Genomic DNA, 25,349 nt, shown 5'->3' with positions numbered 1-25,349 from the left:
AGTTCTCGAAAGTCAAATTAACCTTTTTTCTTATCGTGAAAATTATAGAAGTAAAATAAGAATGAGATCTATGGGGGGGAAAACATTGGACTGATTAAGAAACGTGTCAGTTTTGGGCTGAAACGGGCATGGCCTTATTGAATTAGTGAGGCCCGTGGTCTGCTTGCCCGATCCGTTTTGTCAACATCAACAGGAAAGGCTGCTCGAGCGTGAGCCAGAGAATAAGCCGACAAGCCATTAACGGAGAGAGATACTTTTTCGAAAATTTCTCATGGTTAAATGAAAAAAAGACTAGGAATTTGTCACATACTTAGTATTGGAACTACAACTTTATCTTGGCCTAAAGACTAGTTTGCCTAATAACCAAAAAAACTTATATTCATTTGGAAACATGTGAGCCCATTTCATCTTATCCATTAAATGATATAGGTCTCACGTGAGATTCACATGATCCAATTGTATAGATGAAAAAGGCTCTTATTCACCACACCATGTAAGATTTGCTAAAATAAGCTTGCTTATTTGATAGGCAAATAGGGACGATTATCTTGGTTATTCAAAGTATTGCAATAAAGTTATTTGTAATCAAATGAACTCTCCTTTGCTTGATTTAACATGATCCATTGTTGGATATTCTTTCATCTGAATCCGATACTAACAAATGAATTTCCATTTTTGAGGCCATTGAAGCATGTTAGATGGACATTTTGAGGCATGCATTTCAACAAAATCACTCACTTGGCAAAGTACTTTTCCACAAGACTCTTGCCATATATATATACACATGGAAGCCCAGACGATCAGCTTGAATTAAGAGAGTTCGTTCTTCTGTGAGTTCTGAAAAGAAGCCAGATTTTGTGCCACTATTTAAGTCTTGCTCTAGTGGTAAATGCTTGGTGCTACTTTTGATGCTTTGTTGACTAGCTCTCGTCAGATATCACTGGTTACGGCTGCTTGGTGAGTTGAAGGCACAGTTAATGTTGCTTTGCAATTTGCCTAATGGCCATACGCATTCTGTCCTGAAATCACCTGCAACGCATGAAAAGCAGAAACACTGCAAAAGCGATTCTGTTTCATAAATGTTTCAACTGTTTGACAGCAAGTTAAGCGATCTTTTATGCCTCGAATGGGATGTTCCAGCTTTCATAATCACGAGATGGTGCCTTGTATCACCGCCAGTTTGGTGCCATACGTGATCAGCAACCGAAAAGTACGCCAATCTGGAGTGATCAGATCACAGTCCGCTGTCCTTTACTCCACATGAAACCAATAAAAGCTCCCATCGGATGACCAGACATGGCGAAAAAAAGCCGAGAGCTCCAGATTGGGGCGAAAATAGAGCATTATAAATGCCTGCCCGTCTGGGTCACTCTCAGCACTCATACTTGGATCGAATGAAAATGAAACCAAGCATGAAGCATTCGAGAGACATGAGTGTTGCGTTTTTATTGGTTCTCTCTTTGGCAGTTAGAGCTTGCTCACAGCAACAGGGACCGCAAGTGCCCTGTTTCTTCATATTTGGCGATTCCCTCGTCGACAATGGGAACAACAACCAGATTCTCACGCTTGCGAGGGCGAACTACAGGCCTTATGGCATCGACTTCCCGCTCGGTGCGACGGGCCGTTTCACCAACGGGAGGACTTACGTGGATGCTTTAGGTACACTCTCATTTTATTTCCATTTTCTTCCAGTAAAAACACATGAAAAAGTCTCTTCTGAAGATAAAGAAGTTGAACTTTAATGGTTCTCTGAGGAAAAGCCTTGCATCAGTCACAATATGATATTATCAAGAAACGTGTGTAGGAACTTCGATGATTTGTTTAGCATCGAGGTTGATTTGAGCGACTAATATGTGCTTTTGGTTGGGAACTTGCAGCACAGTTACTTGGATTTCCAACTTACGTACCACCTTACGCAAGAACAAGGGGACCTGCTTTGTTGAGGGGAGCGAACTATGCTTCTGGAGCAGCCGGTATACGGGATGAAACCGGGAATAATTTGGTACATGCCATTTAGCTTTTTCAAAGTGTTATTTCTGGATAAATTATCGTCTATTCTAAGTCCAGTGCTGCTGTCTAAAACATAGAATGGATTCACGTTGAGTCTCCCCAGGGAATTAGGAGGGGTTTTGCACCCTGTGTTTGGTTAGACCTCCTACCAAAGGTTAGAAGTTAGGAGATAATTTCTACTCAAGTCCATTATATGCACAATGATGTGTAAATATTTTATTGATATGCCGATGTAAGAAAGATGTATCACAGCAATTTGTTGGTTCGTAGGCAGGCAAATGCTTCAAGTTGGGCAGTTGCATGTTCTGATATATAGTACTGCATGTGTCTTTGATCAAAGAAGTCTACTGCATGTGTCTTTGATCAAAGAAGTCCCGGCGCAAATTTCCCTCCAATAATTTGTTGCTCCTTGATTTAAAACCTCACATAACTGAGCATTCTATCTTGTCAATTTCAGCAAACAGAAATCCAGGCACCAGAAGAACTCAAATTTCTTAGCACACGTCATAAATAAATGCTTAGTTCAGCAAAAACAGACCACAAGATGGTGGGATTTTATATTTGACTAAAGGAATGGTTTGCTTGCAGGGCGATCACACTTCAATGGACCAACAGGTCGCAAACTTTGGTTATACAGTGGCTCAGATGAGAAGGTACTTTAGAGGAGACACCAATGCACTCAACAGCTACCTAAGTAAATGCATTTTCTATTCTGGGTTGGGGAGTAACGATTACTTGAACAACTATTTCATGCCGAATTTCTACTCTACGAGTTCAGAATTCACTGCCAAAGCCTATGCAGCTGTTCTGCTTAATGACTACTCACGCCAGTTGACGGTAAGTCGATGAGTTCTCACTTCTGAAATGTGGTCATCTGAATTCTAAACAAACAGGCTGACAATACTAAGTTAACTTCTGTCAGCTGTAAATTCTTGTTTTGAATTTTAAATGGGGAATAAATAACTCAATTCCTCCATCTTATAATTTATGTTCACTTCAAAGTTGTGTTGGTAATTCTTTGGCATGCTATAGGATAAATGCTCTATAATAAAGTTTTTTTTTTTCCTTCTTGTGCAAGCTTCAATTTGCTTAATGATTTGGCCAAAAGGGAAAACTTGCTTGATGATGGGTTATCATGGAGACTATGGTTCACCTGTTTTACATTGTTTCAGCAACTCTATGGCTTGGGAGCACGGAAGGTGATTGTTACTGCAGTTGGCCAGATCGGTTGTATACCTTATCAGCTTGCCAGATATAATGGCAACAATAGCCGATGCAATGAGAACATCAACAATGCAATTGTTCTTTTCAACTCTGGGCTCCGCAAAATGGTTGACGCATTCAACAACGGTCAGCTACCTGGAGCTAAATTCGTGTACTTGGATTCTTTCGAGAGCACGAAGTACCTGAGCCAAAGTGCAGCAAACTACGGTAACTTTCTTGCATATCAATCATTTACTGAGATTCTCCTAGCACATCTTTTTGCTAATTTGCTAGCGTGAGCTAATCTTGATGATATGCAGGATTTGAGGTGATTGACAAAGGGTGTTGCGGAGTGGGGAGGAACAACGGGCAGATAACTTGTCTTCCGCTTCAACAAGCTTGCACCAACCGGACCAAATACTTGTTCTGGGATGCATTCCATCCCACTGAAGCTGCCAACATTATGCTGGCCAAGGCATCCTACAGCTCCAGAACCCAATCCTTCACTTATCCAATCAACATCCAACAGTTGGCTCAGTTATGAAAACAATTGAAACGAGTCTTGTCTCTCTTGGGGTTTACTTAGCATTGGGTTTCGGCTTCAATGCAGTTGCTTTTAGATTCTGATTTTCAATAAGATCGGGATTTATTCCATCTTATGTTTGACTAAATGTACCTGTCACTTGTTCCCTGTTTGTGCAACTGAATTGAACCTTCACAATAACTAAGACTCCTGTGTTTTCTTTACTTGTGATTTTCCATGCGGGTATGTATATCACATGCCATGTTTGTCAAGAATAGATGCATTTTCTTCACATGAACCAACTCTATCAAAGTCAATGCACTGGACCAACAGATTTAGCGGATCACTATCCTGGAATGGCATTGTATACTTTCTTCAGAGAACTTACCTTTCTTCTTTCACGGTAAAAAGTGAAACGTGTACGGAACCAGAACATGGGCTAGAAGGTTATGCCGTAGTTATCAAGCATCATTAAATTCTAAAGTCGGCAGAGAAGATATGTTAATCTGAGAGCCAAACTTCAAAATGTTGAAAATGTTCTTTTGCTTCTATTTTGGTCATCTGATTTCATTTTTGCAAGTTCTTCAAAGAATCAATTCGAGCTTATTATATTTGGATCTTTCATCTTGGTAATTCGCATCCAATACTCCAATTAGTATTCTAAAGCACTGGTTATAGAAACCGGGTAGTGTGAATCATGGAAAGAGAGAGAGAGCCTAGGACATAACTAAAAGTTTGAATTAAAGCCAACGTTGTCCAACGACAATGGATTCAGTCACAAGCACTGTCCAATCAGCAGCTAAATTCTAAACAGAAACTTGAAGAAAAGAAAGTCGCATCTGTTTCTTCTTTCTCTGAGGTCAATTTCAGAGATTAGCAAGCTGTTCAATGTTAATAGGATAGACGATGCTAGGATCGCCATTAAAAGCCTTCCTCCCCATAATCACATTCACTGCTTCAGTTGGGTGAAAAGCGTCCCAGAACACATACTGCTTTCGGTTCGCACATGGTGTTTGGAATGGAAGACACGTGATCTGTCCGCTGTTCCTCCCGATGCCGCAGCACCCACGATCCACGACGCTAAATCCTACAGAAAAGTTAGATATAAAAATTTAAATGAGGAAACTGAACCAAGTCATAATACAAATTAAACTGCCAGATAAGAAAAACTTATTACATAGGATAAGATTTAGCACCCATACCATAAGATCTAGCATTAGTGACGATATCTTGGAACATGCGAGCAATGTCGATGTAGATGAATTTGGCACCCGGCAAGTTGACATTGAGGTTGTTGATCATCGTCTTTACATTGGCATTGAAGGGTTGAACAAGTCTGTTAACTTCTTCTGAACAGATTCCAGCTTCATTTTGTGCCAATATGCTAGGAATGCACCCCATCTCTCCAATACCAGCAATTATGAACTTTCTGGCTCCAAGGTTGTACAGGGTCTGCAATTACGTGGCCCTTTTAGAACCCAGATTTTGGCGTAAACCTTATAAAGTTTGATGCTGCAAAAGGATTACTGTAGTGCAAATTTAGGACTGTCCAGCTTTTCTGATAATTTATTTTTCCTCCAGCTCTTTGCTAGCAAGGGGTCTTGGAATTTGCCCAAAAAAAGACTCGTGCTCAAATATATTGTAATGTGCAATTTGAACAGGTGCAATGAAGGAACTTATCTCCGACGACGATGTTGATGACTGATTAAATTTGAGAGGGAAGAAATTCTTACAGTGAGCTGGCGAGTGTACTGTTGGACCAAGAGATCAGCAAACTGTTGGCCATTGTACTGATTTTTGGTATCATAATTGGGCATGAGATAGTTGTTCAAGTAGTCATTGCTGCCCATTCCCACAAAGAACAAGCACCGAGCGAGAGCCCGAGCCACATCATCTGCTCCCAGATTATCTGTGATCTGATCGAGCGTGCTCTGGAAGTTGGTTATTTGCTGGTCAAAGGGTATGCGACCAACCTGATAACAATGAAGGGAGGCACATTCAATTTTTTTTAATTTGCTAAGTTTCTCAGTTTCTTCATGTGTGAATCAGACTTCCATGGACTAATTACATCACTAAGGTGAAGCATATGAAATTCACATGAAACCCATCACATGCAAATACTGTCAGAATTGGGGCATTTCGCACAGACCAACTTCTCCAGAAGTTCTAAATGGCGTGCTTATCTACAAAAACCATCTATGGTGAGAATAACGTGAATTAGACTATATATATCATCAATGAACCAGCACTTCTAGCAACAGCGCAATCATATCCATTAAGATCACCGTAACAAAAGCAATGCATGCAGCCAAGATTAAGGAATGTCATTCAACAAAGAGGGTGATATTTTTCTTTTCTTTTCTTTTTTTAATTTTCTGCGGCTCAATGTGAAGTATGCAGACCACGGGGACTGATGTGGTGAGTTTTCCCCTTGAGAGAAATTGAAGAGAACAAATTAGAAATCACAAGATATAAGCACGATTAATGCAGCGCGAAGCAGATGAAGATGGATTCAAGCCAATTGAAGATAGATTAGGAATCGCTCACAAAGTTTCTGCCGGTGATATCGAGGATCCCGGCAGCGGCAGAAGCATAGTTGACTCCATGAAGCAGCTGCTGTCCAGAAGCTTCCGAGTATGCTGGGATCAGGGGAAGCCCCACGAGCTCAGCTGCATGCATGCAAATAGCAAAAGAAATAGGACACCGCATTATAATTGAGTACATACACGATACTTGAAAATGAAAGTTGACATTTAATACGCTGACCTAATTCTATCTACGCCTTCGCACAGATATTCGCATGTCATATATTAGCTAGATAACATCCTGCCTGAAAACATACGTTTTAATTACTGTAACAGTTTTCTACAAATTGATTCATTGGGTCCATCTAGTTGTTTTCCTGTTCTTCCACCAACTAAAGTGGACCATGTTACTCTACTCTTGCATCTGTTGATTCTTATCACCCATCGCAGTCGATAGATTTGGTGGGATCCCACTAAGTTGACCACATCCTGTTCCCTTCTGAAGAAGGCGCATGCGCTAAACCAGCAATCGTTTTGCATCAATCCGCGACGACAGGGCAGATCGGCTTGCCACGCCGTGTAAACGATATGCAGCAGACATGCAAAAATATGAACACTGGAGAGGGAAAGCGAGCGGGGAGGGACCTATTTCGTCGACCATGGTGTAGCCGTTGCAGAAGCGGCCGGTGGGGCCCCGGTTGAAGTCGATGCCGTAGGGGAAGTAGTTGGCCTTGGCGAAGGAAGGGAGGTTGTTGTTGTTGCCGTTGTCGATGAGGGAGTCCCCGAATATGAACATCGCCGGCACCAGCTCCGTCCTCCTCGCCCTCTGGCCCGCCGCCAAACCGACCACCACGGCCGCCACCATGACGAAAACCACCCTCCACGACCGAGCGGATCTTGTGGCGGTCGCCATTATTGAAGTGAGCGGTGTCTCTGTGCGCGCGCTGTGCGTATGAGGGTGAGGATGTTGCAGTGTAGCAAGAGATGGAGGAGAGGAAGGGGGGGCTAATAACGAAAGGGTGAAGGTGGTGGTTAGAGAGACATAAATGCGTTCATCTGTTCCCCTCCCTCCCCCAAAGTAATTACCTCCCCACTGTTTTAGCCACCCTCTCTCTCTCTCTCTCTGGTTTTGAGAATTTAAAGCTGAGAAGAGAAGGAAGATAATGAAGGGTTATGGTGATTATCCATGTCCCTGCGTGCATGGAGTCCTTTCTGGTACTTGCAATATGATTCGAGGATCTTAGCAAAATATAATTGACAAGAGTAGATGACCCCTCATCAGTCGTAAAGAGTAGTTTTCCACGAATTGCAGTCTTGCTAGCACCAGTTACCTCCGGATCTGATTGTTCTACTTCCTGCGTAGTCTTCAAATATACTATCTTTTGAGCTCTCCTAGAGTTATGGAAACCCAGTTTCGAGACCCTGTCAAAACAGCTGCTTCGGCTCCAACCCGAGCTTCCAAATCGTGAATGAAACTAGTAATGTATCCGCGCACTCGAGCAATGCGAGCCCAATTATACGTGTAAGCTTTTGGATTGGATGGATCTTGCTACGAGTCAATTTAATCTAACATGTGCTCGCCCGATTGTTACGAGCCCCGTGCATGCAAGATATTTCCACATCCTATATGCCGGAAGCATTGCATCCGGAGAATCAAGTTTAATTTTCAAGTTGTCTAGCGATGCTTTAGGATCCATTTTCCACGGGAAACAATGATTAAGCGACCTATTTAATGATATTCAAGATGACAAAAGATCTGTGAAAGCATGAGATATACTCAAATGTTTTACTTTGATTCTACTATGACTTATTCCGTATATCAAAATTTAAAGGGAAAAATCACAGCCAACGATCTTAATATCACTTTTCGCAAAAACTAATAAGGACTCAATTGACTTTGAATAACGTGCTCAAAGCACTCACGAGATTATTCATTACACTTTCTCTCGTGCTAATAAATCACATTAATTATTTCTACTTAATAAATATCGAATAATTTGAATAAACACACGAACATCTCAAATTTAGTATTAGCGGGTTTGAAAATTTGACGCAGAGGAAGCAAAGCTTGGAAAGAATTCCAAATGTGTTTATTTTGAATAAAGAAGTGTGTATTACAATATCATAAGCGTCTATTTATAAGGAGGTCGCCATCTAGATAATAACCAAATAATTGAAATCTAATAACAAAATTGAAAAGATATTGATAAACTAGATAATCTGAAATCTAATAACAAATTAAGGAAAATATATATTGTAACCCATTTGTAATTTTGAAGATCATGTAATCCTCTTTGATTTGTGGGACCACCCACTTTTATGACGCTCCATTATTTCCAAAAAGGCATTTGCATATTGTTCTTTTTTATTTAATTTGATTTTTTATAAGTTTTTTTTTTTTTTTTTTTCAATTTCCTCCACTTCAGAAGAACTCGACCTCGAGTTATGGTTAACATAAAAAGGAGTATCTGGATAATGATACTCAAATAGGTCTGCTACATTGAATGTTGGGGAGATGTTGAGGTCACCAGGAAGTTCAACAACATAGGCATTGTCATTGATTTTCTTCACGATCATATACATGCCCTCACGTTTACGGACGTTTAGCATAATTCTTGCACTTTGCTTCTTTGGGGCTTGAGAAGTGTTATTCATTGGCTTCAAAATAATCTTCGTCTTTTTCCACACAAAAGAATAGGTATTCTCTTGAGCCTTGTGAGTGATATCAATGTCGTATTGCCATGGTCGTCCCAGTAGGACATGGCATGCATCCATCTCCACTACATCACAAATTATGGTGTCCTTATAGGACTTTCCAATTGAAATAGGTAAATGACATACCTGCGTCACCTTGAGTTCGGCCCTTTTATGAATCCACCCGATTGTATAAGGGGAGGGATGTTACTCTGTCTTTAGTTGTAGATAGTCCACCAAAGCCTTGGACACTATGTTCTCACAACTTCCGTTGTCAATGAGGACATCGCAAAATTTGCCGTTGACAGTACAATGGGCACGAAAAAAACTATTTCGCTGCGTGTCTTCTCTTCACGGAGTGAGCAATAGTCTCCTAACAACGCAATTGACATGCTCGCCCTCTTCATCCTCCACTTCTTCCTCTTCAATCCAGTCATCTTCGTATATGTCATGGTCATGCTCGACAACATTGGCCATCTTCCGCCGTGGACAATCACTCGAACGATGTCCCAGTTCATTACACTTGTAACATTTGATTGGTGGTGGCTTAGCGTACGGGTTTGGGCATTCTGATTGGCGTTACATTGTTTGCAATGACTGATTCCTTGTGCACCCCAGTAATACTTCTCGGAGTTTGATTCATAATGTTGGTTTGCTGGTTGGAGGATTCTAAAACATCTAGTTGTCTCCCCTTTCTAGATGATCCTCGAGCAAAATAATTGTTGGCTTGATTAATGGGGCTAGTTCTCTCTAATTGCATCTCAACCTTTCGGGCCATCTCTTGAGCATCCTCAACGGAGAACAAACGATGTAGTGAAACACGGTCTTGAATATTAAGTCGCAAACCATTAATGTGGTCTGTTGTGCCTCTAACTCAGCCAGGTTGTTACGGGTGGAAAGTCGAAGAAACTCCTCTATGTAAGCTTGGACTGATCGGCTTAGCTGCTTACAATTCTGAAATTGTTGAAATAATAATTGTTCATAATCGGTTGAGAGGAACCAAACCTTCAACATTTCCTTCATCCGATTCCATGTTTGGATGGGAGCTTTTCCTTGTCGACGTTGGGTCAGTTGCGTTTGCTCCCACCACGCTGAGGTGCCGCCCTTCAATTTGTATGCCACCAATTTTACTTGGCGATCCTCTTCAATCTCCATAGCATCGAAGAATTTCTCAACTTCCCAAAGCCAATCCAAAAAGTCTTCAATATTCAAATTGCCATCAAAGGTCGAAAGGTCAACCTTAAGTTGATATTGCTCGGGGTCTTGTCGATATCCCCGGTTCCGATGGCCTCCACGAACAGGTCGATCCAGGAACTCTTCTTCTCCTTCAAAGTCCTCGACATAGGCTTGTCGCCTCTGTCGGGGATTTGCCCCACGTTCCATAGCTGCTTCTGGGTCGCGAGCTACCTAAGCATGTTCAGCCGGAAGAACACCAGGTATGGGGTTGGTAGACAAACGCTGGATGGTGACAAGTAATTCTTGAAACCTTCGTTCAGTTTGCTCCACAAATTGATTGAACTCATCCCGTGCAATAGGCTTGTTTCTGCGGCCTTCAGCTACGGGGATATTGACATTAACGTTATTAGCCATCGTCACAGGAGAAACCTACTCTGATACCAAATGACGTAGAGGAAGCAAAGCTTGGAAAGAATTCCAAAATATTGTGTTTATTTTGAATAAAGAAGTACGAATTACAATATCTTAGGCGTCTATTTATAAGGAGGTCGCCATCTAGATAATAATCAAATAACTGAAATCTAATAACAAAATTGAAAAGATATTGATAAACTAGAAAATTTGAAATCTAATAACAAATTAATGAAAAGATATATTGTAACTCATTTGTAATCTTGAAGATTACGCGATTCTGTTTAATTTGTGAGACCGCCCGCTTTTATGACGCTTCATTATTTCCAGAAAGGCATTTGCATATTGTTCTGCATCAAAATTATGATAAATTTTCGAATGAAGATTATCCAAGTTAAGATTGATTAAATAGCTTTTTATGAGGTGCTCGAAGTGCATGAGAGAAACTTGGAGATTAAACTAATTACTGTGTCATCATTGCAATTACAACATACTCTATGCCTCTACGGTAGGGATTGGCCTGCTAAGTAACACATAGGTTGGGACTAAATAATAGAATTAAAGTAACCATAGAAGTTGTTATAAAATTAATTACCTTATGAATAATCGTATTTGGATCCTCATCTTTTGATTTTTATAATTCGATAAGGACGCTTTTTATTTTTTGAGTCCGCAGACATTTAAACCTTTGTCGAGATAAGTCAGACGATATGCCTATGCCTCGAAATTGTCAGCCTCGTAAATTGCAAGTTGTTGGCGACAGAGAAGATTTTGACCCTAAGCTTCAAAAAAGTCAACTTGGAATAATGTTGCATGAATTTTCATAAATGATTTCGTGATTATTGATTTTCTTTTATCATTTTAACGGCTGTGTTTTTTATTCTTTTATGGTATTACGAATTAGTTTTGCAGTGATGACCTTCTAATTTTTACGTTTTGAATAATGTAAAATTTGGAAGAAATTATACTTTACTAACTGATATTTACACACTTTCATGCAATTGTTATATCTAAAATACAATCAATTACTATTAATTGATTGTTAATGTAGTATATAATTAAATGCAGCACACAAGTTCCTAATATTATATCTAGATTGAAAAAAGCATCAATGTCATACTTGTGTGCGTGACTTAAAGGCACTACATGAATCATACTCTCACACCACTAGACATAAATAGGAAGTTATGTTAACGAAAATTTTAGCACACTTATTAAACATACTTAATTTATAACGATGGTCTCATTAAAAAAAAAAAAAAAAATTGCTCCTGCATCACTAGTTAAGTTAACCAAAAGCATAAATAATGTTTTCCCAAAAAGTCTTGAAAATTGAAGAAGCATACATTTCAAGAAAGCTCCATAAGAAAATTTGAGATTTTCAAAACATAAGAAAATTGAAGAATCTCAAAGATGTATCTAACGGCACTTGATGAGTGCTCGGGATACTATTTAATGTCTTCTCAAAATACTGCAATCTGTAAAATATTGATTACAAGCTCAAGATAAGTTATTGTATTGAAAGCTGCAAATTTTTCTTAATTAGTTACTTAACAAGTGCGTTGAGGGACATTTATAAATAAAATCCATATAAAAAAATTTGCGAGATTAGTTCAATGTGCATCTTACTCAATTCACGAAATTAGAAAAGGATCTCTTGGCAATGTGTCTAAAAAAGCAATTAATCCTATATATTTGCTGATCATTTCGTCTTGATCGCTATGTCTAGCTGATTTCGTGACGACACTAAAATCTTCGTTTCTTTTTTGTCGTCTCGATCTTAATTCGAGACGAAAATGTCAAGAAGATTGTCTTGAGGACCCCTTAAAAGTCAACGAAACGCAACTGACTTTGACAGTCTTCGATGCAATCAATTTTTCCAAGTGGAAGTTTTATAGTCCCGAGGACAAGAATAAATAATGGCTTCGACGAAGACATAAATGCAAGTCTTGGGGAAGTACTTCGAATTTAATCGGGAGCATTCTGTGGTTGGACCTATGCATAAATAGGACCCTTAAGCTCTCGCATTTATAGAAACCTTATTTATACATATCACATCCCCACTATTTATTGACGGATATAACAGATGATCGGTCCGAAACCAGTTCAAAATTCGACGCATACTTAAGATGGGTCAAGGAGAAATCAAAAGCATTATTATGACAATAACATGAAAGTATCACTGACTCAACTAGGTCTTCGAAAAGCAGCTGCATTCCTGACCTTACCAAACCCAACCAAGACAAGGGTGTCCATCCTCTTCGATGGTAGAATGCCTTACTCAAAGCAGATTGCATGTCCAGTCTCGCGATTTGGATGCATCCGATCCCCTCTCGCTATGATGCAGAGAACTGATAATGTAGCGGAGGATTCAAAAGTACCAAGAGCACAAACCCATTACCAATAGTACAATACAAATTGTCCCATACAAGCCAGGCGACAAGGACCCAACAAAAGAGTAGTAGCCAATTCAAGGACTTACACAGCACTTGAACAATACTTATTTGCTCAAAAACACTTAGGGCAAGCACGGTCAGACGCTTCTTTTCACTGCTAGAAACGCTAGTGCCACTCCACTAGAGGAGCTGCTAAACCAATAGCAGATCTTGAAATAATTCATTCTGTATAGTTAGTGGGTAAGTATAGTTAGTGGTCATTGGCGCAGTGTTAGTAATGGCGGTGTTCTCTTCTATCTGCAAAATAAATAACTATAATTAGTGGGTGGTAAAGTTCTTGAAATACACAAGATTTAATAGGTCTTGCAAGATAACTTTTTTCTGAACTTTTATATACCTTTTCCTGAAGATACTGATTTGCAGCTTTCAGTATCCCTTCCTTCAAAAACAAACATGGGACTAACTTTAATTTTCGGCAAAAATAATGGAAACATTTTCAAGTATAAACTAATCGAGTCACAATTTCCTCAATAAAAATTATTCTGTGGAGATTTAGAAAGCTAACCTTGTTCCTCAACAGCTGGATCTCTTGAAACATGATATCCATCTGGGTTGATTTTTTATTTTTATTTATTTTTCACGAGTGAAGAAACAATGAAAATATCGAATCAGTCCAATATGAAGTTCTAAAGGACACCCCACTATGCAAAATGAGATTGAGGGAAGTCTATTTTGTACCTTTGTTGAGCGAGTGTGATAAATCCAAGTCTCGAGTTGTTTCTCAAGAACATCTAGCTCGTCCAGTGTCATATTACCAGCTCCTCCTCCAAACATGTACCTATGTGAATATACATTTAGCAATTTAGTATGCAAGACAAACTCTTTTTTCTCAACGCATCGAATTTGTTTGATTAGTTAGGTATAGATGCACACTTGCAGATAAGTTTGAATGCACAACCCCATGTGTTTCTTTTGTTTATAAGTTAATACACATGTCAAACGACCTTAGAAGAATCGAGTGTGTTGAAGAAGTTGAGTTTCTAGTACCATGATATTCTAGTAATTGATGAAAAGACCTATTTATCTTTCTTTCTTGTGAAAATGAATAATAGAGATGTAATTTTCTTGTGATCACAACACTCTAAAAGCTTTGGTTGAAAAAATATCTACACATCCTTGCTTCAATCGACATGTTCCATCGTAAGAAGGAGAGATAAACAAAACAGTGATATTTGCTCATTGTGAAAACCAAAAAGTAGTGAGCAATTATTGCAATATAATTCTATAAATTGCATTTTAGAATTCCGTGGATCACACTTAGTCCTACAAAGTTTCACAGGTCCCAATACAGTTTCAAAGTTTCTGTGATGTAATTGATTCTGTCTACCACGATACCCACAAATTAAGTCTGTACAACATTTTCACCTACAAGAGATAGGCCCTTTTGAAAGTGATGGTGGATTATATCAAACTTAAGAGCACATTCGACCTTATACTTAGCATTCATGTTAATTGAACTTTAATTTTGTCTGTTAAACGAAGTAAAAGAAATCACTCATATACAATCAACACATACGTGATATGAGCAAGTTTTCATTATTGGGGAAATAATCAAGTTTTCTCTCACTAGGATTGAGATTTCTTGAAGATGTAAAGATTACTATGATAGAGAGAGAAATGAGTTAGATGGATGATTTTTATTCTTAGTTCTAGTGGAGACCAGGAACTCTCTCCCCTCGCTTCAATCTCAGTGTTTGGAATAGCACAACGGAAAAAGCACACTCATAGAAAACAACGATGATGTAATTACCCGAGACCCTTTCGAAGTGCTTCAATCTCTTGCTTCAATATGTTAATCTCTTCTTTGGCATCCTGAAATTTAATATAGGAAGAATAAGGCAATAAGCAACTATTAGCATGTCAAACTGGACAGCCACCAACTATAGAGGCATCGTGGAACGAAATAAAAGAAAAGACACGTTTTCATTTGTACTTATGATGCTGGGAACAACTCCACGAGCAGAATTCGTGGAGACATTGTTTGTAAATGTGGGTTTTTGATTGGACGCCCTAATTTCCAGTTCTCTAAGAAGCTGAAAATTTGCTGAATATAAAGAACAATTATATATGAATGTTTTTTGATACCCTTCCTTGACATGCGGTGTGTCAATAGTGATATTCTAGTTGCCGCAAGATAGATAAGAAGAGGCATCTTCGCTAGATTTTGAATTTTTTGAGTGGAGCATTAGACAATATTCCTTGTGCACCACGTTTCACAAAGATAACGGTGCGTTCTTCCCACACACTCTCTCTGTAGTCACGTCAGACGGGCCGACAGAGGGAGATTGGTTATGGCCGTCATCCAATTTCTCGTGGGTGTATAGAGAAGCATTATATAAATTCATTCTAATGGTGAATAAAGCTCGCATAGAGTTTATGCGGTTTGAGTGAAGTCGTACACGTGTTGGACTTATTGTCTCGCGAAGGGAATGGGGCTTTTTGCTGGGATGTTTTGGAGGAATTGGAAAGAAGGAGAAAACGAGAATATAATGCCAAGCATATCGAGCATGTCTAGTGGGGTGGCGGGTCGTGATTGGGTGTTTAAACAATAGGACCCTATTCTCATGGACTCGACCGCATCAATCTAAAGATCAATTTAGCATCTCAATAGATATTGAGCTTTTCAAATGGCAAAAGAGGGCTGGACCAAAAAAAAAAAAAAAAAATCGAAAAAGAGGGTGCGAGGAAAGCCATTCGTACCAGTGGTTGGCTCGGTGTGGCTTCCTCGGTCAGAGCAGCTTGGCTTTGGGTGGTCTTCATGTACCTCTCGATCAGCCCCTTCATGGTTCTGCAATAAAACCCAAATAAGTTGAGCGAGCTGGAGGAAGTATACGCTTTACGATACACCAAGCATCGGCGAACTCAAAAATTTCGACACATGTTGTTCTATAACACGGTATGAAAGCATGGGTTAAAGGTTCGACGGCCATTTTGAGCATTAATATGACACGACGTCCCTTTCGCTGCACGGGTGATCTTCTTCTGTTAGCATTCATGTATAAGACTTGCTTATGCATAGAGGTAAGTGTTCATGTGGATATATCTGTCGCGAGTATGTGATGTCAGTACATCTCAAACTTAGTGCTAATGCAAATGGGAAAATTTAATAATTTCGATTGATCGAGAGAGAGAAAGAGAGGGAGGGAGAGACAGACAGACGACAGACAGACGTACCCTTTGGTGGCCAGCTCATAGAGCTTGCCGTGGGGGGAGAAAATGAAGAGGCCGATGTCAGCGTCACAGAGAACGGAGAGCTCCTTGGCCTTTTTGAGGAGCCCCGCGCGGCGCTTGCAGAAGGTGACCTGCCGGTGCACCGGGTTCTCGATCCGCTTCATCTGAACTTTTCCACGAGCCATGTTCACCGAAAAAGGAGATCTACTTTAAACAACACTTGGATAAATCAACAGACTCCTCTCGTCGACGAACGCTGCGAACTTTGTGGTAGGGCAACGATGGTTTTTGCTTTCTTGGGGTGGCTTTACAAAGCACTGGAAGCGCCCACAACCTTCCACTAGTTTGAACTAGCTTCTGGTTGCAGCAAGACTGTTGCTTCCTTGCTTCTGGACTCAGGGAACAAAACTGACCACCTTCTTCACAAGGTTCTTGTCTTATATACCACACCCCTTGATTCTCCAACACACTGTCACCAACAGAAGAATAAATGTTCATCTCTCTCTCCCTCCCTCCACCTTTACACATCACTCGCCCTCTCTCTCTCTTCTTTCCTGGAAAGAAATTTCGTTTTGTTTAAGAACGAGAAGTTCTTCCCTCTCTTGGCCTCTTCTTATGTATCTGCTCCCCATCCTCCCCCCCACACGCCAACACTTGGAACGCACAACAGCACAGGCCTCCCCCCAACAGTCAGCACAAACCCTCCTTTTCCTTTTGTCAATGACTTTTGTTGGAAAAAGCAATTCTATACTAGCGATCTTGAAATGAAATGATTCCTTTTACTGGTGAGACGAATGCGGTCGCTGATTTAATAATGGCGCATTCGAGTATTACGGCCATGCTTTTGGATTCTGATTTGAGGTAGAAATTTGAGCTCCTCGGTTATGACTAATTGCAACTAAATTTATCAGGCATTAGGGGCATGATTTATTTTTTAATGATGTGTAATGCATAAAAGTTTCTTGTTGTTTAAGCACACATTTTGTCCCAATGGTGGAGTGGGAACAAGAAGCACGAGTCGCAACTCACGAACGTACACGTACAAAGCGCACTGAGAATACTTCGTCAATCTTTATTAGTTCAAACGATAAGCTAAATTACAAGAGAGCATAACCTATATATATGTCTGAAAAGCCTCATAAAATTATAAGTTAAAAGCGGACCGTAATCTTATATGTGCAAATGGATACAACTCAAAATTGAAACAAATCACCTCTTATTCTTGTTAAGAAATATGCAGAATAGAAAATTGTGGAATTTCTATGTATTTTGATGTAAATCTGAGTGCAAGAGAATATTTATAAGCTTTATTAGATGACTATGTAAGATAATTAAATCAAGACATGCACAATCAAAAGGAGATAAACATACAATCTTGAAAAAATCGGAGAATCAACGGAAATATCATAAACCCAAGATAGGTTAAAGAAGTCAACTTAAGTTTGGATAACTGAGATCTGAAAAAAAAAAAAAAAAAAAAAAAAAAAAAAAAAAAAGCCTGCTGATATAATCGAAGCAGTTTGATGTGCTGAAGAGAAAACCAACTCCATAACATTTCAGAATATAAAAGGTCTGAGGGCGGCAAATTCTGTGGCGGCGTATGTTTTCCATGAAGAGTTGGCAAAAAGGTCTCAGAAAGCAAGTGAAGCTGCGGACTTGACGGAGAAACTAAAGCAATGCAACTGATGCAGCTAGCATTGTTGTGAAAGAGACTCAATGAGCGTTTCTCAAATAAGTGTTGGCTCTTAGCTTCAATATCTAAAATTGAGAGGCTACTTTGCTCTACTTTCCTTTTTTGGCCTTTGATTTTCTGTTTTTTCTCTCTCAATCTAATTTGGAAGTCTTTTTTCGCCTAATTTAGCATCTTCTTTAGCTCATTGTTATTACTTTTCTTTGCTCATCGTGATTGATGAAGATGTTCGTAGTTGAAAATTTTGTGAGAACATTGTCATCAATCCAACCGGCAGGATGCCCAAGACATGATTTTTTTACTTCTCTAAGATTTGGTGAAAGCTCTCCTATCCCGTTTTAGATCTAGATCTAAATTTGAAAGTTTCACTCTCTCTATCTAGATATAAACCTGGAAGTTACATAGAGGCGTTCAATCAGTGGTAGTTCAACACAATGTTCTTGTTGTCTTTGTATGGCGATAGAGTTAAAGACGTTGAACCTAGACATGTACTACAAGTCGTACTTTCTAGGGGAATGATCTTGGTGTGTGCCCATCATTAATGATTCTGGTAATCGGTGTTAATTATTTTGGTCTTTGGGTTGAGAGCATGCTTATAACTATAGGTTATACTATATTGTTTTTTGGCTTTTGTTTTGTTTTGCAACTTTTTGTAATCTGCTTTGCTTGAAAGCTTTCTATTTTCCTCTCATGTTTGATCTTGATAAATGAATGAAATTTTCATTCAAAAAAGAAAAGGAAAAAGAAAAAACAACAGTAGTTATTGAAAAAGAAAATAACAAGAAATATGTGATTATTGTCCAAAAAGTCCTAAACCATTATCTGACGGCCAATTCAATCATGAACATTTTAATTATGCTATTTTACTTCCAACTCTTTTCATAATTAGCAAATTTAGTTTTAAAACTTTCAATTATGCCAATTGTTCCAATCATTGAAGTGGATGCCCATCATCCAATATGATATGACTAGTGTGAATAATTTTTTTTAATTCTTTTTCTTTTTTTGTTATCTTTTCTTTTCTTTTCATTATTTTTTTTCCTTCTTCACATTTTTCCTGGTTGGCGGTGAGCGCCAATTTTGGGTAGCAGTGACCCTTACCTTACCTGTTAGCGACTAGCATAGCCCTTGCCTATGGCTAGTGGCAAGAAAAGGAAAAAGAAGTAAAAAAAGAAAAAAAATTCAAAATTTGCAAAAGATGTCCATGTGAATGCCTAGCCAAAATTTGGCAGAAGGATTATATTGGTAAATCGTATATAAATTTATGACTAAATTGACACAATTAAAAGATTTATGACTGAATTGATAAATCATAAAAAGATTTAAGACTAAATTGGCACAATTTGAATGTTTAAGATTAAATTGACCATTGTACAATAAACTTAGCACTTTTCAAACAAATTTATCGATTGTCTAACATTATATCATAGCTAGATCAATTTCAAATGCGTGCGTCCATCCTCCTCTATCAAATTTTACATGTCTTGAGTAATCCGATTTGCGCATGAGGGGGTGTCAAATATTGTCCCACACATTCATGCGATTTCTCTCCACCTAATATTTTAAGTTTTTAGATTGGACAATCTAACAATCCTAACATTTCTCCTAATTTTGGAAAATATACACGTCTCGCGTCATCTTCTCCCATTAGAAAAACTTGACAGCCGCAAGTTGGATAAGCTGCACAAATCGCGGGGGGCTCGCAAATAACCTTTGAGATTGAAACTTCAGAAGCATCAATCTCCGGACGGTTGTTATTGATGCACTTCTGATCGTAAGGAATGCAGCCTTCTTAACATCTTTCTCATCTTCGAACAAGTCGTCACCGGTGCTTTGCCGTCCCTCTTTCGCTTTCCTCGTGATCTCTCCCCCACCACAACCACATTCTTGCTTCAACTCATATTGCAACTAGTTCAGCTTTTCTTTACTTAGAGATATTTGAATAGTAGAAAAATTTATCTCATGTGCCAACCACACAGTATTCAAAAATGAAATTCCTATGGAAACTATGGACAAGACGACGAAATTCATATGACTGTCTTAACGATTAATAATACTCGTGATTTTGCAGTAATCACCATACCTATCGTACATATCACGAACTCCAAAGCCACCGTACCCGCTACAGCCTCAATAAACTTCATTCCGGTCGGAATCACCATGAAGATTTCTCGCTACTAAAGGCGCGTATGACAAAATTTTTGGAATAGAAATCAATTTCTATTCCATGGATGAATTTCTCAACAAAGAAATGTGTTTGATAACAATTCAAAATTTCTATTTTTAGAGTAAAAATTCGTTTGATAAGAGAGTAAAATTTCGATTTCTAGGAGCGGTGACGGCCAGCATTCGGTGGCCAGAGTGTGACATCCGGTGATCGGCGTTTGGCGTTCGGCGATTGACGGCGAGTGGTTGGAGTCCAGCGTCCGACAGCCGATGTTCGGAGTTTGGCGTTTGGCGTCCAGTGTCTGGCGTCTAGAGTCTGGTGTCCAGCATTCAGCGTCCAGAGGCTAGCAACCGGCAACCAACAGCGGGTGGCCAACGGCCGAAGTCTGGTGGCCGGTGATGGGTGGCCAAGCCAAAGTTCGGTGGTTGGCGGTGGGGGGCCAACGACCGGCAACGGGTAGCCAATGGCCGAAGTCCAACGGACGGCAATCGGTGACTGGCGAAGGGTGGCCAACAACCAAAGTCCAACAGCCGATGGTGACCAACGGGCGATCAGCAAAGGACGTTCGATGGGTGATGGTGGGCCTCCAGTGTCCGATGGTTGGCGATGAGCGACCAACGACTGACGAGCGTCCAACATCCGGCGGCCGGCAGTCGGTGCCGAGTGGTTGGAGTCTGGTAGCTAACGGTCGGCATTCGGTGGCCGACAGTTGGTGGCGAGCGGCTGATGGCCAGGGCCGGCAACCGGCGACGAGCGGCCGATGACCAGCGGTAGACGTTCGGCATCCCACAAGCAGCGGGTGGGCGATGGACAATGATGAGAGTGGACGATGAAGAAAGTTTTGATTCCTCATTTATATTCCAAAAATAGAAAAGCTAAAAATTTTAATTTATGATTTCTACTCCAAATCTATTTCTGGAATAGAAATCTTTTTCAGAAATAAAAAAATGAAATTGCGTTATTAAACGGATTTCTGTTCCAAACTTATTCCAAGGAATAAAGAAACAAAGAAATAGACAAATAGAAACGTTGTGATGCGCACCCTAATTGTCTATCCTGTACAATTTCTATTCCTTCAGATAGCCCGGACGTTGTTTATATTGCATAATCGAAGCAACTATATGGAACGATCGACCATGGGCTCAATTCTCCATTGTTGCCAATTCATTACCCCAATTCAGCTTTTTCTCTAGGCGATGAGCCTTAAATCGAACGAACATTGCATCTGGCCGTCTTTTACCAATCTATTGAGACGCTCTGAGACCGTCGCTAAAGTGTCTACGCCTCCCAATTTTCCTTGGCAAGATTTTTGCCTCCAAAGTCATTGGGTTTCGCCTTTTTTTATTGGTCATTGGGATTTACATAATTAAAGGTTAAAGATTGTAATTATACGAGGCTACTTAATTAATGGCTTTGGACTGGTGGGTTTGGACACTAGCTTGAGGTGAGGGGACCCACGATGAAAGATTTTGATGCATAGATATCTTTGACTACAGGTTCCTCCATCGTGTGGTGGAAAGCATTGTCACATGTAATCTCATCTTATTAAAAAGATAATAATAAACATAGCTAGCTGATTCACAATTGTGGTGACATTAGAATTTTGACTGGATTAGAAACTAAGTCGAATCAAAAGTTAACTATGGTTTGGAGCACTTCATTCGAGAAATCATTTTCATTTCATACACTTATTACGCTTGAAAATGATCCTCAATTAGTAATGAATGGTTCTCACAATGCACTTGTTAACAAAACCATATAGCTCCTACATGTTGGTTCATATATTTTAGGATTTCATTATCCAATCAATATTCATCTTCAATCAGTAATGAACGTTAAAATATGTTAATAACTACAGAAATTTCTACCAAATTCAACTAATCTGAATCTCTTACCACTTACAAAGACCTAACTTTATTGTAAATTACATCGAGGTAGTTCTACACAAGTTAACACATACTAACGGTAGGGATCTAATTGGATATGTTATGGCAATATAAAGCATTCCAAATAATTGACGTAACGCTCAGTTTTTTTTTTTTTTTTTTTTTTTTTTTTGAGCAAGACGTAACGCTCAGTTTAAATAGAACATTTGCATACGTGATGGGAAATTAAATAAAAAAATACCTTAAGCCGTAAATATATATACGAGTTGAGTCCGATGTTAATGTCACGTCAAGCCTGAGGAATGAGACAATAATATCTGATGTCTGCCTAATCATGTTTACAACTGGGGATTGTCATAGACATGGCCCTCTCAATTTAGATTTAGTATCCTCAGAATCCATGCTTGAGGAGATTAAAATTCTTCTTCTTCCTTTTTCTAATTATTTAATTATATATTTTATTTTATTAAATGTGGGACATAAGCTATTGTCCTACTCAGCATCCAATTTGCTTTTTCATGTGCGTCCCATCTCTTCGTCCAGCCAATGAGCCACCCACATTAAGTCTTGCTTTTCCCCCCCTTCCTCACCTTTTTCATTTGTCTGAATTCCAAGGCCTTTACATTAATTTTTTTCCTTCTCTCTTTTCTCCTTCGAAAAAAATGCTTTTCATGTTTTCAAATGGCTTTCTTTCTCGATATTCGTTTTTATTTCAATAGAATACCTGCTAAGCGTCTAAATTTCCTCATAATTGGTTTTATCCGAGATGAATCGAATCAATTGAAGTCCATAAAAATTAATCCAATGTCACCACACTTCAATTCCACACATCTTCACTTCCCAAAAGACTAACTTAAGTCCCAAAGACGAGCCTACTACTAGCCTGAGCCAAATTAACCATTTCGAATTTAATTTGCCAAAGAACTCCCGATTGCATGAAAAATCTTCCAAAAGATAAACCAATGATCCTAAATGATTTGTGACACACCTAGACTTCCAATTCTGAATTCGATTTGATTCACGGTTAATTTTCACTTTGGCACGATGCTAATAGCGCCCAACCTACCGGGCAGCCCTTTAGAAACTTTCATGCATTTCAAGTTGATCATCAAGCCACAATGTGCATCTTTGAAACATTGGCATGCATTTTTAGGTTGTCGAGTAATCTCAAGGTTTCAAATACGAACACAGGTACCAATCGATAGAAAAGTCGGTCCCGGTGCCATCGACAAGAATTGTGCGATCCGGTGGAATCACACTTGATCACATGCCTCGTGCGAGTCGACCTATCTCCGGTCTCTAATCGATTTTTATTTGTGCCGTAATGACCCTTGCAGACAGCTGGTGAAAGGTGGATTTCTTCGGTCAAATTGAACCGATGCATTAAAATCCTTAACAACTTTACTTACATAGACTACTTTCACATGAGTGGCCGACTCAAGGAAAAGAACTATATGCGTGCCAACGAAATGCCCGTCTCAAATTATTGAAAATAGAATTGAAAAATCGGGATGTCACAACTCTTCCCTCTTATAAAAATTTCGTCCTCGAAATTTAAACCTTTACCAATTCTTCAAATACTTAACTGATTCAATAAGGTCATGATAGATCTTGTCCCAACGCAATAGAATAATTATCGAGAGAAGACACTGTTGGGATTAGCCTCAAGAAAATATCTTGGGAGAACCAGGATTCATGGAAAAAGTAATTTGGTAGGGAGCCTTTTTTTTAGCTTGTACATTTTGCCATTCAAGACCCTAGTTTAGCTTGGACATGTACTTGAGATTGGTCTGAGGAATAAATCAGCTGGGGTGCACTTGGATTCTATTCTATTTCTCCTTGCTTAATCTATAATGGCGTACCCTGGGGGTAGCTGGAAAGGAACTGTGAAAGTGAAGGTGAAGATGCTAATGAATGTCCCCCTTCAAAAGTTTATTAAAAAAACTAGTTAAACAGTGCGACAAGTCTTAGATGGATTTTTAGGAGAGAGAAGCTTGTACTATTTTCAAACACGGTCGAGGGTTTAGATGGAATCGGGACCTATCCCACCCACTGCTAGAATATTTGATTTAAAACATCAACGAAGATTGGCAATACATTTAAGCCCAAGTATGTTTTTCACAAACTAACCAAGGTTTCCTGAGAAGAGAATAGGCTGAAGAATTGAACATGCGACCTCTAACTTGCAAACCAAATCTAGAATAACCCAGCCAATTACCTGGTTGGTGACTTGCTCATACTCAAGATAAAGCTAGCTTGTCCAAATGCTCAATAACAGTTTACTAATTCTGTTGTTGGAGTCATATCTAAGAGGCTCGTGGATGCCCTAACTCTCGAGGTTTCATAATTTCTGTTAATATTAAGTACTATTTGAAGAGATATTCATACACAAAAATTTTCAATCAAAATTTTTATCTTGTCAACATTGGTTAAGGTCTCACATTGCTCAAGATATGGTGTTAAGGATAGCCTTATCATATGAAAATTTCGTATGATCTCTCCTTTGGCATTGCGATCAAGATATGAACCCACCTCGCTATAGAATAATCGCCCATGAGTAAACATGTTTATAACCCAAAAGTGTTTGGATCCCCATAAGGTTTTCATCGTTGTATAGGTTAGAAAATCCTTAACTTCTTGTGCATACGGGACTACAGTATTTACACAGATACTTTGGAGCAATGATTCTCAGGGATAAACACCTCACCGGATGCTTGAATTCGTACTAGAAAGATAGATTCAGTGCAATTTGATCTGGTACTTGAACGAATGATCTTTGACCACATTTATAAACGAGGTTCCAAGTCAGCGAGCACATATGATTAGAAAGCGAACCCTAGGATACAGCTAAGTTGGCATCAAACACAGCAAATCTTTGGGAACCAATACATATGAGGTCAAGAATGCGTTAAGATACGTGTCGCAGAAACATTTAAAGGAAAAAGACAAAAGAGTGATTCCGATGTTGATGAGAATGTTGACCAGAAGGAACAAAGTTTTAGAGCGTGAAAAGAGCCTCCAAGTGTATCCACTTTTGATTGGAATTCGCTGGAGTCAAAAGGATTTGCCTTGAATAAATTCTTCACTTGCCATCAGAACACGATCCATCGCTTCTGGAGGGTGGTTCGCATGCTTCGTACAATCCTCATATTAGCTTTCATTTGGGGAAGTAATCTATAAAACATAATGTGCAGCTAAAGATCTCAAGTTTAGTTGCTCGTACCGCTTCTTCCTTCCATCTATTAGATTTGCTTTCATTATGTTCGATGGATTTCAACAATTCATTCAGACACGTGCATTCATTTGGCATGCTTAAGGCTATTAAATTGGCCGTGTTGAGTTTGTTGTTGTTGTTATGGCTCGGTTTGGTAGAAATATCATCATGACTCACCTAGGGGTGCCGGAAAATTCTTCCAAGAAAATCACCATATCGAGGT

The 25,349-nt window shown here is 39.3% G+C and overlaps 3 protein-coding genes across 3 annotated transcripts; 1 reads left to right on the top strand and 2 right to left on the bottom strand.

The window, feature by feature from the left end:
- The first annotated feature begins 1,320 nt into the window (after positions 1–1,320).
- Positions 1,321–4,030, top strand: LOC104449807 (GDSL esterase/lipase At1g33811). The gene is made up of 5 exons (XM_010064075.3): positions 1,321–1,659; positions 1,878–2,002; positions 2,599–2,847; positions 3,183–3,441; positions 3,534–4,030. The coding sequence occupies exons 1-5, from the start codon at positions 1,350–1,352 to the stop codon at positions 3,755–3,757; spliced, it is 1,167 nt and encodes a 388-aa protein (XP_010062377.1). The 5' UTR covers positions 1,321–1,349; the 3' UTR covers positions 3,758–4,030.
- A 546-nt stretch (positions 4,031–4,576) lies between these two features.
- LOC104452011 (GDSL esterase/lipase At1g71691) lies at positions 4,577–7,228 on the bottom strand. Its single transcript, XM_018875801.2, has 5 exons — positions 6,907–7,228; positions 6,284–6,405; positions 5,470–5,709; positions 4,939–5,188; positions 4,577–4,823 (listed from the first exon to the last, which is right to left on the bottom strand). The coding sequence occupies exons 1-5, from the start codon at positions 7,172–7,174 to the stop codon at positions 4,603–4,605; spliced, it is 1,101 nt and encodes a 366-aa protein (XP_018731346.2). The 5' UTR covers positions 7,175–7,228; the 3' UTR covers positions 4,577–4,602.
- A 5,320-nt stretch (positions 7,229–12,548) lies between these two features.
- Positions 12,549–16,748, bottom strand: LOC104449806 (agamous-like MADS-box protein AGL12). The gene is made up of 7 exons (XM_010064074.3): positions 16,173–16,748; positions 15,699–15,786; positions 14,749–14,810; positions 13,677–13,776; positions 13,504–13,545; positions 13,336–13,377; positions 12,549–13,235 (listed from the first exon to the last, which is right to left on the bottom strand). The coding sequence occupies exons 1-7, from the start codon at positions 16,352–16,354 to the stop codon at positions 13,131–13,133; spliced, it is 621 nt and encodes a 206-aa protein (XP_010062376.1). The 5' UTR covers positions 16,355–16,748; the 3' UTR covers positions 12,549–13,130.
- Between the last annotated feature and the right edge of the window lie 8,601 nt (positions 16,749–25,349).

This window comes from Eucalyptus grandis, chromosome 6 (genome assembly GCF_016545825.1).
Source record: "Eucalyptus grandis isolate ANBG69807.140 chromosome 6, ASM1654582v1, whole genome shotgun sequence".
NCBI classification, from domain to species: domain Eukaryota; kingdom Viridiplantae; phylum Streptophyta; class Magnoliopsida; order Myrtales; family Myrtaceae; genus Eucalyptus; species Eucalyptus grandis.
The sequence above is the reverse complement of the archived record's forward strand: the minus strand, read 5'-3'. Positions and strand labels throughout refer to the sequence as shown.

Excerpts from the sequence above, each read along its gene's own strand:
- LOC104449807 (XM_010064075.3), top strand. The coding sequence starts at position 1,350 with ATGCCTGCCCGTCTGGGTCACTCTCAGCACTCATACTTGGATCGAATG. Across the intron at positions 1,660-1,877 it reads GACTTACGTGGATGCTTTAG|CACAGTTACTTGGATTTCCA; the intron begins GTACACTCTCAT and ends GGGAACTTGCAG. Across the intron at positions 2,003-2,598 it reads ATGAAACCGGGAATAATTTG|GGCGATCACACTTCAATGGA; the intron begins GTACATGCCATT and ends GTTTGCTTGCAG.
- LOC104452011 (XM_018875801.2), bottom strand. The coding sequence starts at position 7,174 with ATGGCGACCGCCACAAGATCCGCTCGGTCGTGGAGGGTGGTTTTCGTC. Across the intron at positions 6,406-6,906 it reads CACCATGGTCGACGAAATAG|CTGAGCTCGTGGGGCTTCCC; the intron begins GTCCCTCCCCGC and ends GCATGCATGCAG. Across the intron at positions 5,189-5,469 it reads AGTACACTCGCCAGCTCACT|ACCCTGTACAACCTTGGAGC; the intron begins GTAAGAATTTCT and ends ACGTAATTGCAG.
- LOC104449806 (XM_010064074.3), bottom strand. The coding sequence starts at position 16,354 with ATGGCTCGTGGAAAAGTTCAGATGAAGCGGATCGAGAACCCGGTGCAC. Across the intron at positions 15,787-16,172 it reads TATGAGCTGGCCACCAAAGG|AACCATGAAGGGGCTGATCG; the intron begins GTACGTCTGTCT and ends GTTTTATTGCAG. Across the intron at positions 13,777-14,748 it reads GCACTTCGAAAGGGTCTCGG|GTACATGTTTGGAGGAGGAG; the intron begins GTAATTACATCA and ends ATATTCACATAG.